Below are 15,715 nucleotides of genomic sequence, written 5' to 3' on the forward strand. Positions count from 1 at the left end.
CAACAGGAGGGCCTTTACCTTTATGACCCTGCAATACCATTTCTGGGAATATATCCTGAAGGTGCAAAAAAACTCAGTAGAAATGACATATGCACCTATATGTTCATTGCAGCACTGTTGATAATAGCCAGAATCTGGAAACAACCCCAGTGCCCAAGAACAGACAACTGGTTAAAGAAACTTTGGTACACCTCCACAATGGAATACTATGCAGCTGTTAGGAAAGATGAAGTCATGAAATTTGCTAATAAGGTGGATGGTCATGGAGAGTATCATGCTAGGCTAAATTAATCAGAAAAAGAAGGACGGACATAGAATGACTGCACTCATATGTGAAATATAAAATAACATAGTATGATACTGACACCCAAGGACAGTAGACACAAGGGCCAGGAATATTGCTCCATAGTTGGAAACCTGCCTCATGAGCTGGGAGAGAGAGCATCTGGAATAGAGAAGGGATCACTCAGTCAATGATGGTTGGAGGGATCCTTCGGGATAGGAGATGTGTGCTGAAAGTAAATAAAGGACCAAATGTGATAGCCTCTCAGTTCTATATTGCAAATCATAATACCCAAAAGTAGAGAGTATGGGGGAAATAGTCTGCCATAGAGGCAGAGTGAGGGTTGGGATGGGGGGATGTGAGAATACTGGGGACACTGGTGGTGGAAAATGTGCATTGGTGGAGGGATGGGTGTTCAGTCATTGTATGACTGAAAGTCAAACATGAAAGCTTTTTAACCATATTTGATGGTGATTCAATAAAAAATAATAATATGATGGTCTTGTTGGGTACTAAGTTTCAGAAATCATGTTTGTACTTTTTCTTTACAGCACAATATTCCCACTGCCTCCCCCCCTTCACTTTTCTCCCATACATTAGTGTTGCAATAACTAGGATCACAAACATATTTGGTTAGGGAGCTTGCTTATTTGGGTTATGGTGCTTGCTTGGGATTGCACATCATTTTACCATATTCCACATTTGGCTGTGTGCTCCGATGGGATTACAGGCCTTCTAATTCTTTCAGAGCTTGCTGGCAGTCACTGTGGTGTTCACACTGCAGTACCATCTCGATTTGTAGGCTATGCCTGCCTAATGTGTAGATTTATTTTAGCCTAATAGCTATAAAATAAGAGTCATATCATCTAGGTTCTTCTAAACAGATTTAAAAGCTTTCCACTCAGCAGATCAAGCCATATGAATAAGGAAGAATTTAATAACAAAGGGGTCATTGTGACCTCACCAAAAGAAGCAATGATAGAACAGTGAAAGCAGATAGACATGTGAAGTGGCCTGAGGAACTGGATAGAGGTGAGTGAGACAAAAGGCATGCCTCCACAGGATGGATCTCCTTTTTCAGTGATTTACAACTAAGGGAAAGGAATAGAAAGAGAAGTGGTCCAGCTAGGCCAGAATATTAGATGAGGGACTTCTATGTAGTTAAAAAACTTTAAGGGGTGTTGGCAGGATCCTCCCAGGATGGGAGATACATGCTGAAAGTAGACTATAAACCGAACATGATTTCCACTCAATGCCTCTTTTGCAAACCACAGCACCCAAAAGGAGAGAGAGAACAAAAGGGAATGCCCTGCCACAGAGGCAGGGTGGGATGGGGGGATGGGGGGTGGGAGGGATACTGGGATCAGTGGTGATGGAAAATGGGCACTGGTGGAGGGATGGGTACTTGAACATTGTATAATTGAAACCCAAGCACAAAAATGTGTAAGTCTACAACTGTACCTCATGGTGTTTCACTAATATAAATAAATAAATAAATAAATAAATAAATAAATAAGTAAAAAGACTTTAAGATAGGTAATTGCTAAAGGATTTAACATTTAAAAAAGATCTGGAAGGCACAGGATTACTGGTCCAGATCCCCAATGGAATATGCAGGAAATACCTTCAAAATTATTAGAGAAAAAATGAAAATAAGGAAAGTTCATCAGAGATATATTTGGCAGATAGCTAGATAATTTTACTTTAGGGCCATATTTGTTGGTCCATGAGTGCTACTCCCAGCTCAGTGCTAAGGTGGGTGGGTATTCCTGGTGCTGCTCAGGGGTTCATGCAGTGCAGGGATTGACTCAAGTCTCTAACATACAAAGGACAATTCATACTATTGAGATATATCACCAGGCTGGAACAATAGCACAGCGGGTAGGGCTTTTGCCTTGCACGCAGCCGACCTGGGTTAATTCCTCCATCCCTCTCAAAGAGCCCAGTAAGCTACCGAGAGTATCCTGCCCTCATGGCAGAGCCTAGCAAACTACCTATGGCATATTCAACATGCCAAAAACAGTAACAATCCTCACAATGGAGACATTACTGGTGTCCGCTCAAGCAAATTGATGACCAACGGGACAACAGCACTACAGTACAAAGATATATCACCAGCAAGCTCAGCACATTTTTTGATCTAATAATAATTTCTCTCTGAAATAGCAGACAAATTAAAATACAAGATAAAGAAGAAACAGCAAAAAAAAAAAACAAAGAGTAAATGTGCCAACAAATAAAAGAAATTTTTCAGCATTTCATAGTTGATTTCCCAGTTGATGTAGATGCTTTTATTTTCCCTCAGAAATTATAAGACTAGTAGTTACTTTAGAATAATAGATCATTGAAATCTTTGGGGCTTGAAGTTTTACAAGGCTGATAAGCTGAGTGGTAAGGAATTATAGGTTATTCCAAAAATGATGAAGATCATAGTCAATGAAATTCAGGGAGAAATTAGGGTAAAGCTAAGGTGACCTGTCACAATTTCTATTTTTAAGGTCTGTGTATGAGTAACGTCTCCATTGGAGACTTTGTTGTTACTGTGTTTGGCATATCGAATACTCTCGGTAGCTTGCCAGGTGTATGAGTAATTGAATAAAAATATTAGAAATCAGAAATTTTGGTGGTTGAATGTTTTCTGGATAATTTTTAAGCACATATGGGTTGACAAAAATATTTGAGATAAATGGATTGCTAAGAGTTAGACTGTTAATAATTTTCTATCATTAATCTCATTAGTGATGCTAAGCTGATGAAATTCTCAGGTATACCAATTTGGAGGCTGGAAACTCTGGGACCTTCTTAGAATGAGGACAGGCCAAGGGTCTGCCCTGTCAAAGCACAGGCAGCCACACTCACCCCACCTATAAATGGCACAGCTTCACAACCAATCTCAAGAAATTCCAAGTCAAAGAACCATTCCACTTCTACAACTCTGGAATGACACCTCCAAATTCCACAGTACTAACAGCCCAGCTAGAGCTCAGCAAATGATATGGGAAGGTAGAATAGAGGTTTATTAAGCTCAAAAAATTAAAACAATAACACAGAAGGCTCAACTAGAAACAAAGAGCTCAGTAAATTCTCAGACACTGATTTAATAACACCATTGTAATATATGACTAATTTTCACAAACTTTCTTTTACTGAAATAATTTTTCATAATTCTATTTGATATTTTGTTGCAACAAGCAATTTAAAATAAATTATTTTGTGTCTGCTAATGAGGCAGGCTTGTGGGGTTGGGCATGGTAAACTGGGTACAGAGGTGAAGGAAATATAACATAGATGGTAGAATTGGTGTTGAAACATTTAATGCCTGAAACAGCTATATTAGTAACAACTATATGAATGACAGTGTTTAAATAGAGTAAGAAAAATAATAATAATTTTTATCACATAATTCCTAAGGAACTATGAAAACTATGTGGTCAATGAATTAAATGAATAGACAAATAATATACAAGAAATGTAAGGTTGAGTTTAGGAAAAGAGTGGGTGAACCCATCATTACAGGGAATTCACAGACTTGTGCAGTAGAGTTTAGACAAAAAGATAATAATAGAAAAATTCTTATATGATGGTAGAGGATGAGTCATGTAGGGCAGATCTAGACTTTGACCTTGGTTTTTAAATTTTTTGCATATTTTAGGAGACACAGTGATGTTCAGGGGCTAAGCTCTGCTCTGGGTTGAGGGGAACCATATGGGTGCCAAGGATCAAACCCAAGATTGCTTGATGATACCCCTATCTGTTCCTAGAAGAAGAGGGAGAGGGAAGAAATACAGAACAGCTGAGATTCTTGATCTAGGAAGATATACTTCATTCAGCTTTAATCCAATTTTATAATTCATTTTCACAGAGTGAAGAAAAGTATGATGGTCAAGCCATTACAGAGGAAACCTCGTGATGATGAAAACCAATCCAAACCAAAGCTTGCCTTGAGCATCTCCATTCCTTTGCGGATGTCCAATTGCATATTCAAGAGGCCAGTTACTAGAATCACATCCCATCCTGGCAATCAGGTGAGATATCATCATTGGGAGGAAAGCTTGGATAAGCCACAGCAGGTCTGGTGGCAGGAGAGACTGCAAGGACTCCAGGCCTGTAGCAGCACAGGAGAGCCCTTAAGTACTGTGGATCTCATCAAAGCCTTGAAAACGTTTGCACCTACTTATGCAGGTGAATTTCTGCCAAGTGTACTGACAGGTAATCTGGACTCCATCCCCATGTCAACCCCTGCCCAGACTCCAGATATGGCAGATATGTTTTCAGAATCCGGTCTAGAAATCCCACACCATCTCTGCAGACCATTTCTGGTGACTGAGGAAGCTATCAGGAAACAGGAAAGGAAGGTGAATATGGCGAGAGAGAGACTGGCAATTGCAATGATTGCAGATAGTTTGGCGAATGAGGCAGAGAAGATGAGGAGCCAAGGAGAACCGGGAAAACACTCTGGAAAAAAGAGAAGACAATGCAGATGAAGACAATGCAGAGTCCAGCAAGTTATTGACATATCTTTGCAGTGCCCATGATGTTTTATCTTGTGGTGATCTTAAAACTTGAAAATATACCAATACTTGTCTTTACTTAATGGCTGTACATGGCATAGAAAATATAGACAGTAATTTGCGGTAAGAGATTGGGTTTCAGTGGAGGATGAAAAGGGTTTCCTTCTGTGTTGTGTTCTCATTTTATCTACTATGTTCAATATTTATGTTATAAAGGGAAAATTCCAGTCATAGAATTTCTGCTTTGCCCTCACAGTCAGATTAAAAGTTATCTCAGGGCCTGAGTGATAGTATGGTGGGTAGGAAACTTGCCTTGCAAGCAAGCTGACCTGGGTTTGATCTCTGACACTCCATGTGGTCCCCCAAGCACAGCCAGGAGTGATCCCTGAGCACAGAACCAGGAGTAAGCCCTGAGCACGGCCTGGTGTGGCCAAAAAACAGAAACACAAACAAAAAATAAAAGCTATTTTATGTAACACTCTAAAATACTGTTTAACAAAAAGCCTTTTAAATATATTGCCTTAAGGAAAAATCTTTTTCTAGGTCTTAACTCTGTAATTCTTCATTTCATGTTTAAATAAAGCAACATATAAGTAAGTGTCAAACTACTTCACTTGCTCATTCTTTTTGCAGTTTTATTTCTAATAACTAACATGTCATTTGGGGAAAATCATGCTGCTGAGGTAGTTTACCACATCATTAATCAGAGAAAGCAACTAATGATTGGAATTCTGTCTAATTGTCAGTTCAAGTTTGTTGCATAGTTCAAATCTTCATTATTATTTACTTTTTAATTTTTTAACTTTTAATGCTTACTTCATTGGTGATTATTTTTTTCTGACAGCATTGGCCATTTCTGAGATTGGTATTTTAAAACTATAGTATTTATCCTATCAATAGATCTTACATCTCTCCTTTTTTTTTTTTTGCTTTTTTTGGGTCACACCATGTGATGCAAAGGGGTTACTCTTGGCGGTACTCAGGGGACCGTATGGGATGCTGGGAATCGAACCTGGGTCGGTCACATGCAAGGCAAATGCCCTACCTGCTGTGCTATCATTCCAGACCCCATCTTTCCTATTTTAATCTTCCCTATGTTCTTCCATGTGGTATTTATCTAGAAATTAAGACTGTATCCTTAATGCTCCCTTTTTAAAACTAATATTCACTTATAAAACAATTTTCCCTTCTCATGACTCCTCATCAGCTTTTCCTGAGGTCACAATTATTTTTTGTGAAGGGTTTATTTGTTTTGCTTTGCTTAGTGGCCACACCTGGCTGTGCTAAGGCTTACTCTTGGCTCTGTGCTCAGTGATCACTCCAGGCCACATTTTCCACCACCATTGTTTCTAAACTTTTCTTTCTTTCTTTTAATTTTATTTTTATGACATTGTTTCCAATGTATTACATTCAATATTCCAATACCAATCCCACCTTCCTACCTCCATTGTTTTGAATTTGCCCACCACCACCCAAGCCTGTCTCAGAGGCAGATCCTAAACAATTTACATTTTATTGCTTATTATGAAAAATCCACTACAATGATCCCAAAAGATTTCCTTAGAGAAAAGTGTGTGAAAATTGTTGTATCTCACCTGGGAGCCATGAAGCCCTTGTATGAGAGACTGTTAATATGTAATTACAGATTGAGCCTTGTGTGCTAATATTTTTTTTTCTTTAATGGAGATAGGTTACCTCCTGCTTTACACCCCATCAAAAGTAGTGTGCTATGCTGGGGGAAAGGGCAGCTCAGATAGAGAAGGGACCACCAAGTAAAGGGAGGACCCACTCAGGATGGGAGATGCGGGCTGAAAGTAAACTATAGAATGAACATGACGGCCTCTTAATGCCTCTACTGCAAACCACAACACCCAAAATGAGAAAGAGAGCAAAAGGGAATGCCCTGCCACAGAGGCGAGGTGGGGTGGAGGGTACAGGGTGGGGGTGGTGGGAGGGATGCTGGGACCACTGGTGGTGAAAAATGGGGACTGGTGGAAGGATGGGTACTCGGCCATTGTGAGACTAAAATGCAAGCACGAAATATTGTAAGTCTGTGACTGTACCTCTTGGTGATTCACTAATAAAAAATTAAAAAAGAAAAAAAAGTAGTGTGCTACTTTTGGAACATAAGTGGCATAGAGTATGAGATGTCATACAGTTTCTAGGTTTTTCATATATGCCATTCTCACCAGTGTGAGTTTACAGTAGTGTGTCGTTTGAATTGAATTTCCCTGATAAGTGACGATAAGCACTTTTTCCCAAATGCCAATGACCTTCCTTATGTCTTCAGAGACATGTCTGTTCACTTCCTCCCCCCACTTTTCATTGGTTTCTTTGTTGTTGAGCATTGTAAGTGCTTATATAGTTTTTAATGTTTATCTTTTACTGATGTATTATGTGCCAATATCTTCTCCCACTCAGTATGGTTTCTCTTTATTTCAGCCTGCGTTTATTTTGCCATGTAGAAACGTTTTTATTTGACATAGTTCCATTTTTTGTCACTTTTTGTTGTTGCTGCTACCGTTTTTTCCATTGGGACCAAATCATTGAGACAATACCTTTGAGGTCCAGATCCTAGTGAGTTTTCCATATATTTTTCCTCAATGTTCATATGGTTTCTAGTCTAATCTCATGGTGTTTGATCCACAATGAATTAACTTTTTACCAAAAAAAGTTTTAATATTTATATATGTTAAAGGATAAAGTTAAATTAAATTAAAAGAATGAAAATTTTTAGGGGGGAGGCAGAGCAATTGTATGGCAGGGAGGACATTTGCCTTGCATGTAGCCAACCCTGGTTCAATCCCTGGCATTCTCCATGGTCCCTGGAGCTATGAAGGAGTAATTCCTGAGTGCAGCACCAGTAGTAATCTCTTAGCATTTTCAGGTGTGACCCAAAAAGTGGGGGGTGAAAAGAAAAAGATTTATAAAATAAATTTTACAAATTACAAAATTATAAAATTGGGGGGTGTTTGCTTGTTTGTTTAACTTGGGGTCTTACTTAGCAGTACCCAGGGCTTACTCCCGACTTCATACTGAGGAATTACTCCTAGCAGTACTCAGGGGACCATATGTGATGCCAGGGATCATACCCATTGTATGTAAGACAAAAGCCCTATATGCTTTACTGTTACTCCTGCTCTGTTTCTTTTTTCTTTTTTCTTTTTTTCAATTTTTATAACAGTTTTCAAAAGTTGGTGTGAGAAAAGAATTCAATTTTGGGTTTGGCATATAGTTATCCAGTTTCCCCAGCACCATTTGTTAGATCGGGGTAGCTTATTTCTGTCCCAATTAAATTTCTTTGTCTTTGTTTATTTTGTTTTTGTTTTGTTCTGTTCTGTTTTGTTGATACTTGCAGTGCTCAGGGCTTACTCCTGGTTCTGCACTCAGAAATTATTCTTGGCAGTTCTCAGGGGGCAATTGGGGTGCTGGGGATAGAACCAGGGTCAGACATGTACAAGGCAGGCACCCCATCTGCTGTATTATATTTCTGGCCCCACTAATCAAGTTTCTTTCAACTGTAATTTGGAAAAATAGGATTCAGGAAAACTAGTCATTGCAGCTACTTCAGATCTAGATATGGTGCTAGGTATGATTCCTGCTATATAGCAATGTAATATGTAATATAGTATATATGCTATATTATATACTAAGTGTCATCACTGAACCTTGTGTCTTCTTCCTTTTACCACACTCAGTCTTCAGAGTGAGGATAAAACATAAAATGGACTCATAAGGTGCTCAAATAAACACTTCTTTATTCACAGTTTCTTTTGCCTTTGTCTTTCAGTCAATTATTTTTAAGTTATTCAGATCAATGCCTTATCCCAGGACTTAGAATATGTTTATTTAACTCATTTGCTCTATTATATAACCTAGTAGGACTCTATCAAAATAATAGAGTGGTTCTGTGAGCAAAGTCATTCTGTAGTTTTTCAAGAGACCCAATAGACTCAATGTCACTTACAAGTTTGAGTTGGGAAATGGTTCCCTGAGTGTAGAATTGGATGTGACGCAAAATAATAAATAAATAAATAAATAAAAATTTAATATTTTATCTGCTGCTTCAGTGCCAAAAGAAGGTTGAGGTTAACTTCTGGGAAAGACAGTTTCATTCATGCAGTAAATTTTAGTCCTCACCCAGCTACAAAAGGACAAATCCAGTCAGGGAGATAGTACAAGGGGGTATATTAATTTTTATTATTTAAATCCTGTCCTGAAGGGCTGGAGCAATAGCACAGCGGGTAGTGTGCTTGCCTTGCATGCGGCCGACCCGGGTTCAATTCCCAGCATACCATATGGTCCCCTGAGCACCGCCAGGGGTAATTCCTGAGTGCAGAGCCAGGTATGATCCAAAAAAAATTCTGTCCTGTCCTGTCCTCCCATTGTTCATCGATTTGCTGAAGCGGGGACTAGTAACATCTCACAACAAATTGTGAGACTTGTTGTTACTGTTTTTGTCATATCAGATGCATCACAGGTAGCTTGCCAGGCTTTGCCGTGGGAGCGAGATACTCTCGGTAGCTTGTCAGGCTCTCTGAGAGGGGCGGAAGAATCGAACCCAGGTTGGCCATGTGCACGGCAAACACCCTACCCACTGTGCTATGGCTCCAACCCTATTATTTAAATATAAAATATTATATTTTAAAAAAAAGAAGTGGAGCTATCTAGAGACTGGACAATTACAAAAAGGGCAGACGGAGGGTGCTGAGTTTGAAATTTCAGGGACAACAGGCAAATAACATCTGGGCTTAGATGAGTATAACACTGCTGAAAATAAAAATATCCTGGCAAGTCTAAGACTAGGACTAGACTACTGCTTTAAACATTCTATCAATCAGAACTATGCTGACTGAATAGTTCATTTACATAAATCAAGCTAACTTGGAATTAGACCCACCCCTTCTGCCTACACGAAGCTCCCTTGAACAGAAATGAGACCTTGTTTGGCTCAAGTGCCTTTTGGTTTGTGTCTTCCATATAGCAGAGTATCCCCCGTTTGATACCTTGCGTTCATTCCTCTTGTTTTCCTATGTACCACAGATAAATGAGATCATCCACTGTCTATTTTCTCCTGAAGACTTACTTCACTTAACATGATATCCTCCAGTTCCATCAAAGTTGCAGCAAATTGCATAATTTTACCGTCAATTACAAGTTGCATAGTGTTCTATTGTGTATACATAGTATACCTTCTTTATCTGCTCATCTGTTGCTGGACACTTAGGTTTATTCAATGTTTTAACTACTGTGCAAAATGATGCAATAAGTAATGGTGTGCATATGTCCTTTCAAAAGTTTTTGTGTTCTGAGGGTAGATATCAAGAAGTGGAGTTGGGGAGAGGGGAGTGGAACTGGTGGGTGACCTGGCAATTTTATTACCTTTCTGAGAAATCTACGAACTTTTCTATAAGGTTGAACTAGTAAACATTCCCACCAGCAGGGTGGAGGTCGTTCTGGGAGTTCTCTTTTAAACTTTGCAGCCCTTTCTCCCCGCTCAGTGAAGTAGAATTTTGCACAAAGGAGACGGTGGCTCAGAATTTTGGGACAACAGTGACATTGGTAAGGCAAAACCGTCACTTGAATATGATGTGGTCAATTTCGTTGTGGACTGTCCACCGGGAGACTCCCATGTCCAACATTTAAATTTGGCCTTCTGGAACTACAAGTTACCATGGATGGTCTTGGTCGACATGATGAATGCAGTCTCTCACCCTGTTCGTTCCATTCTAGGCCGTAGGTCTCAATGTGGAGTTCTTCAGGCAACCTTCTCGGTCCTATCTTGGCATTAAAATCACCAGCAATGACCTTGTAGAAGGTGTGGTCTTTATAGAACTTCTCCAGCTCCATGTAGAACTTCTCAATTTCTTCTTCATCATAGTTGGAAGTTGGTGCATAGATGACGAAGATAGAAACTGCCAGCAATGAGCCACATCTATTCAAATGTAAGCGTCTGATTCGGGTTGCTAGGCCTTCGAACAAATGAATGCTCATGGCCAAGTTCGTGTTGACAAAGACAACACCAACGCCTCTACTGTCACACGTTCCGAGGAACAGTTCTTCTCCAGTGTCAAAAACGGCATGATGTGCTAAGCGAAATGAGTCAGAAAGAGAGGGATAGACATAGAAAGATTGCATTCATCTGGGGGATATAAAGTAACAAAGTATGAGATTAATACCCAAGAATAGCTGAGATCAGCACCAGGAGGATTACTCCATAACTTAGAGGCCAGCCGGGTATCCTAGAGGAAAGGGCTATTCAGATAGAGAAGGGAGCACCAAATAAAGGATGTTTGGAGGATCCTCCCAGGAGGGGAGATGCATGTCGAAAGTAGACTATGGACTGAACATGTTTGCCACTCAATGCCTCTTTTGCAGACCACAACACCCAAAAGGAGAGAGAGAACACAGGGGATTGCCCTGCCACAGAGACGGGGGGATGGGGGGATGGGGGTGGGAGGGATATTATCCATGGTGGTGGAAAATGGGCACTGGTGGAGGGATGGGTATCTGATCATTGTATAATTGAAACCAAAGCACAAAAAATTGTAAATCTACAACTTTAAAAAAAATAAAATAAAGGGGAAAAAAAAAAATAAAATAATCTGGGGTACATCTAAAAAAAAAAAAAAAAAAAAACGGCATGATGTAATCGATGCCTTCTCATCTCGGTCAGTCCAATGACGTCATATTTGATCTACTGCAATTGCACCATCATTTCCTCAATGGATGCTTCTGATAGCCAGTGTATGTGCATTGAAAGTACAGTCATTTTAGTCTTTCTTCATTTTGGCAGCCTAATTCAGCCCTGAGATTTTATCACCCTTTCCATGCTCATCCTTCCCAATGCTTCAGCATTGGGGGCTCTTTCTGGGCAAGGGGAATGAAGCCCATTATTTTTACTGTTTTTGGCATATCAAATATGCCACGGGGAGCTTGCCAGGCTTCATCGTGTGGGTGGGATACCCTCGGTAGAGAAATGTTGTTTTGGAAGATGCAGATATAATTATAGATATATAAATATTAAAATGAGAAATAAAAATAAGTAGTTTTGTTAGAGCAAAGATTCTAAACTCTGGATTTGTTAGAGGAAAGATTCTAAACAACCCCATGTGAGGTCATGTAACTGAATGTAGGGGGTGTGAAAATTTTAGCAACCAAAAAAGCTTTCTGAGTGCTTAACAAACAAAAACTTAATTGAAAATCAAGTACATGATGAATGGGGTGTTTTACTGATACCACTTTCCCACATTGTGTTGAACAACTTCAAAAAAAGGCTTGTTCTGTTTTTACTTTAATTTTTATTTTATTTTATTTTTATAAAATTGTTCACAATAATTTATTACATTTAAATATTCCAACATCAATCCCACCACCATTACACCTTCCCACCAACATGTTTCAAATGTTTACACCCCAACCTCTGAAGCCTGCCCCCAAAGCAGGACCTAAATAATTTATTTTGAATTGCCTATTGTGAATAATGCAAGGGCTTGTTCTGAACTCAGAGCATGTGCATCTTGCATTTCACTTACTGTCATGCCACACAATATCAGTGAACACTGCCAGAAACACCTCAACTTAGATTCAGGACTATTTTGTGTTATGAATTATAATTCGGAGAGCCCGGCAAGCTACCGAGAATATTCGATATGCCAGACACAGTAACAACAAAGTCTCCAATGGAGACGTTACTGGGCCCGCTCAAGCAAATCGACGATCAATGGGAGGGCCTTTACCTTTACCTTTATGAATTATAATATTTTTACTGTTACAGAGCAGATACAAAGTTATCAGCTCTTTGGGACATTAAGAAAAGTGTTGGCTGGGACTGGAGCGATAGCACAGCGGGTAGGGCATTTGCCTTGCATGCACCCGACCCGGGTTCGATTCCCAGCATCCCATATGGTCCCCCAAGCACCGCCAGGAGTAATTACTGAGTGCCTGAGCCAGGAGTAACCCCTGTGTATTGCCGGGTGTGACCCAAAAAGCAAAAAGAAATAAATTTAAAAAAAGAAAAAAAAGTGTTGGGGGAAAGTATCTGGTACATAGGTAGTCTGGGGACCAGGAGGGATACTGCAGACACTGGTGGAGGGAAGTAGAAATTGATGAAGGGATTGGTGTTGGATTGGTGTTGAAACTTAGTCATTAATAATTTGGTAATTTATAGTGATTCAATTTTTTTAAAAAAAAACAGTTATCAACACCTACAGAAATATATTAATTATGTAAAACCTATTTCTGGGGGTCACGTCCAGCTGTTCTCAGGGATTACTGCAAGCTCTGTGCTCAGAATATGGTCGAAGATCATATGTGGTACCAGGGATTAAACTAAGGTAGCTGCATGCAAGGCAAGAACCTTATCCTCTACATTTCCTCGTCAGGCTTTTTCCCCAAGGATGCGTTAGCTATTCATGAAGGTTTATTGTTCCATACGAATTTCAGGAGTGTTTTGTTTATTTCTTTGAAAAATGTCACGAATATCCTGATAGGGACCGCATTAAATCTCTGTAGTGCTTTGGGGAGTATTGCCACTTTGATAATGTTAATCCTCCCTATCCATGACAAGGGATGTGTCTCCATTTCCTAGTGTTCGCTTTTATTTCTTGAAGCAGTGTTTTGTAATTTTCCTTGTATCGGTCTTTCACCTTTTTAGTTAAGCTGATTCCAAAGTACTTGAATTTCTGAGGTACTATTGTGAACGGTTTTTTTTTTAATGTCTCTTTCTTCTCTTTCATTATTTGTATCTAAGAAAGCCATGGACTTTTGGGTGTTGATTTTGTAGACTGCCACTTTACTATACAAACCTATTGTTTCTAGGAGCTTTTCTGTAGAGTCTTTAGGATTTCCTAAGTATAGTATTATATCATTGACAGCTCTTGTTTGGGAATTGGTAGAAGACACCTGTGACAGGGGACACCACAGGGAAAACTGGAGTAATTTATTCCTATTCACACTAGGCAAGGAACACCTGGGTTTCAAACTTTTTCATAAGATAATTTTCTCTCAGTAAATTCTGATGAGTTGCATGATTTCAGGAACCTTAGTGAAGCAGAAGTAAAGTGATACAAAATTCATAAGGTATATATTGGAATCATAAAAGTGTAAAGTATTTGAATGCTTTGCTGATACTTTGCTGATATGTTATTTTAGCTTCAAGTAGACTTTTATAACAACAATAGCTTTAATGCTTGTATCATAATAACCAGGACAAAACAGAAGCTAGAGGAGATTACTTTTTATAGGAAAGCACTAGAATACATTTATTTTTTTTAATTTTACTGAAATTATTCTGTATACTTAATGTGCTTGTTGTTACTGTGTTTGGCATAACAAATACATCACGGGTAGCTTGCCAGGCTCTGCCCTGAGGGCGAGATACTCTCGGTAGCTTGCTGGGCTCTCCGAGGGGGGCGGAGGAATCGAACTCGGGTCAGCAATGTTGACTGCTTATAAGGCAAACGCCCTAACGCTGTGCTATCGCTCCAGCCCAAGAGCAGCATTTGCCTTACAAGTGGCCAACATGGCCAACCAGAGTTTGATTCCTCCGCCTCTCTCGGAGAGCCCGGCAAGCTACCGAGAGAGTATCTCGCCTGCACAGCAGAGCCTGGCAAGCTACCAGTGACGTATTCAATATGCTAAACACAGTAACAACAAGTCTCATGATGGAAACGTTACTGGGCCCGCTCGAGCAAAATCGATGAACAATGGGAGAACCGTGACCGTGAATTTTACTGAATCACTGTGACATAGTTACAAACTTTCATTTTTGGGTTACAATCACACAATGATCAAACACCCATCCCTCCATTATCTACCTTCAGCACACACCTCCCATCCCAACTGATCCCTCCAGCCATCATTTTCTTAGTGATCCCTTTTCTATTCCATCTGCCTTCTCCCCTCTGCTCATGATCATATGGGAGCTCTATTTTTTTTTTTTGAGGAATCTCCAGATTGTTTTCCATAGCTTTTGAACCAGTCTTCCCTGTAGCAGTGCATAGGAATTCCTTTTCACCACATCCTCTCCAACATGCTCTTTCTAGACCTTTTGATTTGTGCCACTCTCACTGGTGTGAGATCATGTGTCACTGTCATCCTAACTTGGATTTCCCTTATAATAAATGACAATCAGCACTTTTTCATCCGTCTTCTTCAGAGAAATCTTCTGTCTTCTATCATCTGACCATCTGTCTGTCTTCTTCAGAAAAGTTTTTGTTCACTTCCTCTTCAAATTTTTATGGGATTATTGTCTTTATTGATGATTCCATGAGTGCTTCATATATTTTGGATATTCACATTTTATCTGACACATTGCATGCAAATATTTTCTCCCATTTGGTAGGGTAAAAAGGTCACTGTCACTGTCCTCCCATTGTTCATCGATTAGCTCGAGCAGGCCCAGTCTTCATTGTGACAATTGTGTTTTGTGACCTACTGTGAGATCCACCCTGAAAAGTGTTCCTTGTATGCATCATAAACATAGGCATTCTGCAGCTGTTGACTAATTGAACTATGTGAGTATAAATACATTTTGTCTATAGTAGTATAAAACCTACTTTTCTTTTAGACTTCCTGTCTGATTGATCTCAATTACTAAAACTGATTACACGGTGCCAGGGGGCCAGTTGGCGGGTGTGACCCCCGCCTACTGGAATTTGGAGGATCTGGGTGGAGGATGCTCAGCCCTGATCCGAGTAGGCTATTAAAAGTATTATCCAACCATGACAATACTTTTTTTTTTGACATGTTTACACATGATTCTATGGACATAGAATAAACTATACTATAGTGTAAATATGCCTTTTATATGCCCTGGGAGAATTCCTATGACTCATTTTATTGTAATAGTCACATTATTATGACAATCTGCAACTTTACTCATGTGCACACCACTGAACTCACTGACATCACTGATGTG

General features: G+C 39.5%; 1 protein-coding gene across 1 annotated transcript; it reads left to right on the forward strand.

Moving 5' to 3' along the window:
* Positions 1-4,161: 4,161 nt before the first annotated feature.
* On the forward strand, positions 4,162-4,767 carry MBD3L1 (methyl-CpG binding domain protein 3 like 1). The gene has a single exon (XM_056128102.1). The coding sequence runs from the start codon at positions 4,162-4,164 to the stop codon at positions 4,765-4,767; it is 606 nt and encodes a 201-aa protein (XP_055984077.1).
* Positions 4,768-15,715: the final 10,948 nt, after the last annotated feature.

The sequence above is a fragment of the Sorex fumeus genome, unplaced genomic scaffold, assembly GCF_029834395.1.
Source record: "Sorex fumeus unplaced genomic scaffold, SorFum_2.1 ptg000063l, whole genome shotgun sequence".
Classification (NCBI taxonomy): domain Eukaryota; kingdom Metazoa; phylum Chordata; class Mammalia; order Eulipotyphla; family Soricidae; genus Sorex; species Sorex fumeus.

Excerpts from the sequence above, each read along its gene's own strand:
- MBD3L1 (XM_056128102.1), top strand. The coding sequence starts at position 4,162 with ATGGTCAAGCCATTACAGAGGAAACCTCGTGATGATGAAAACCAATCC.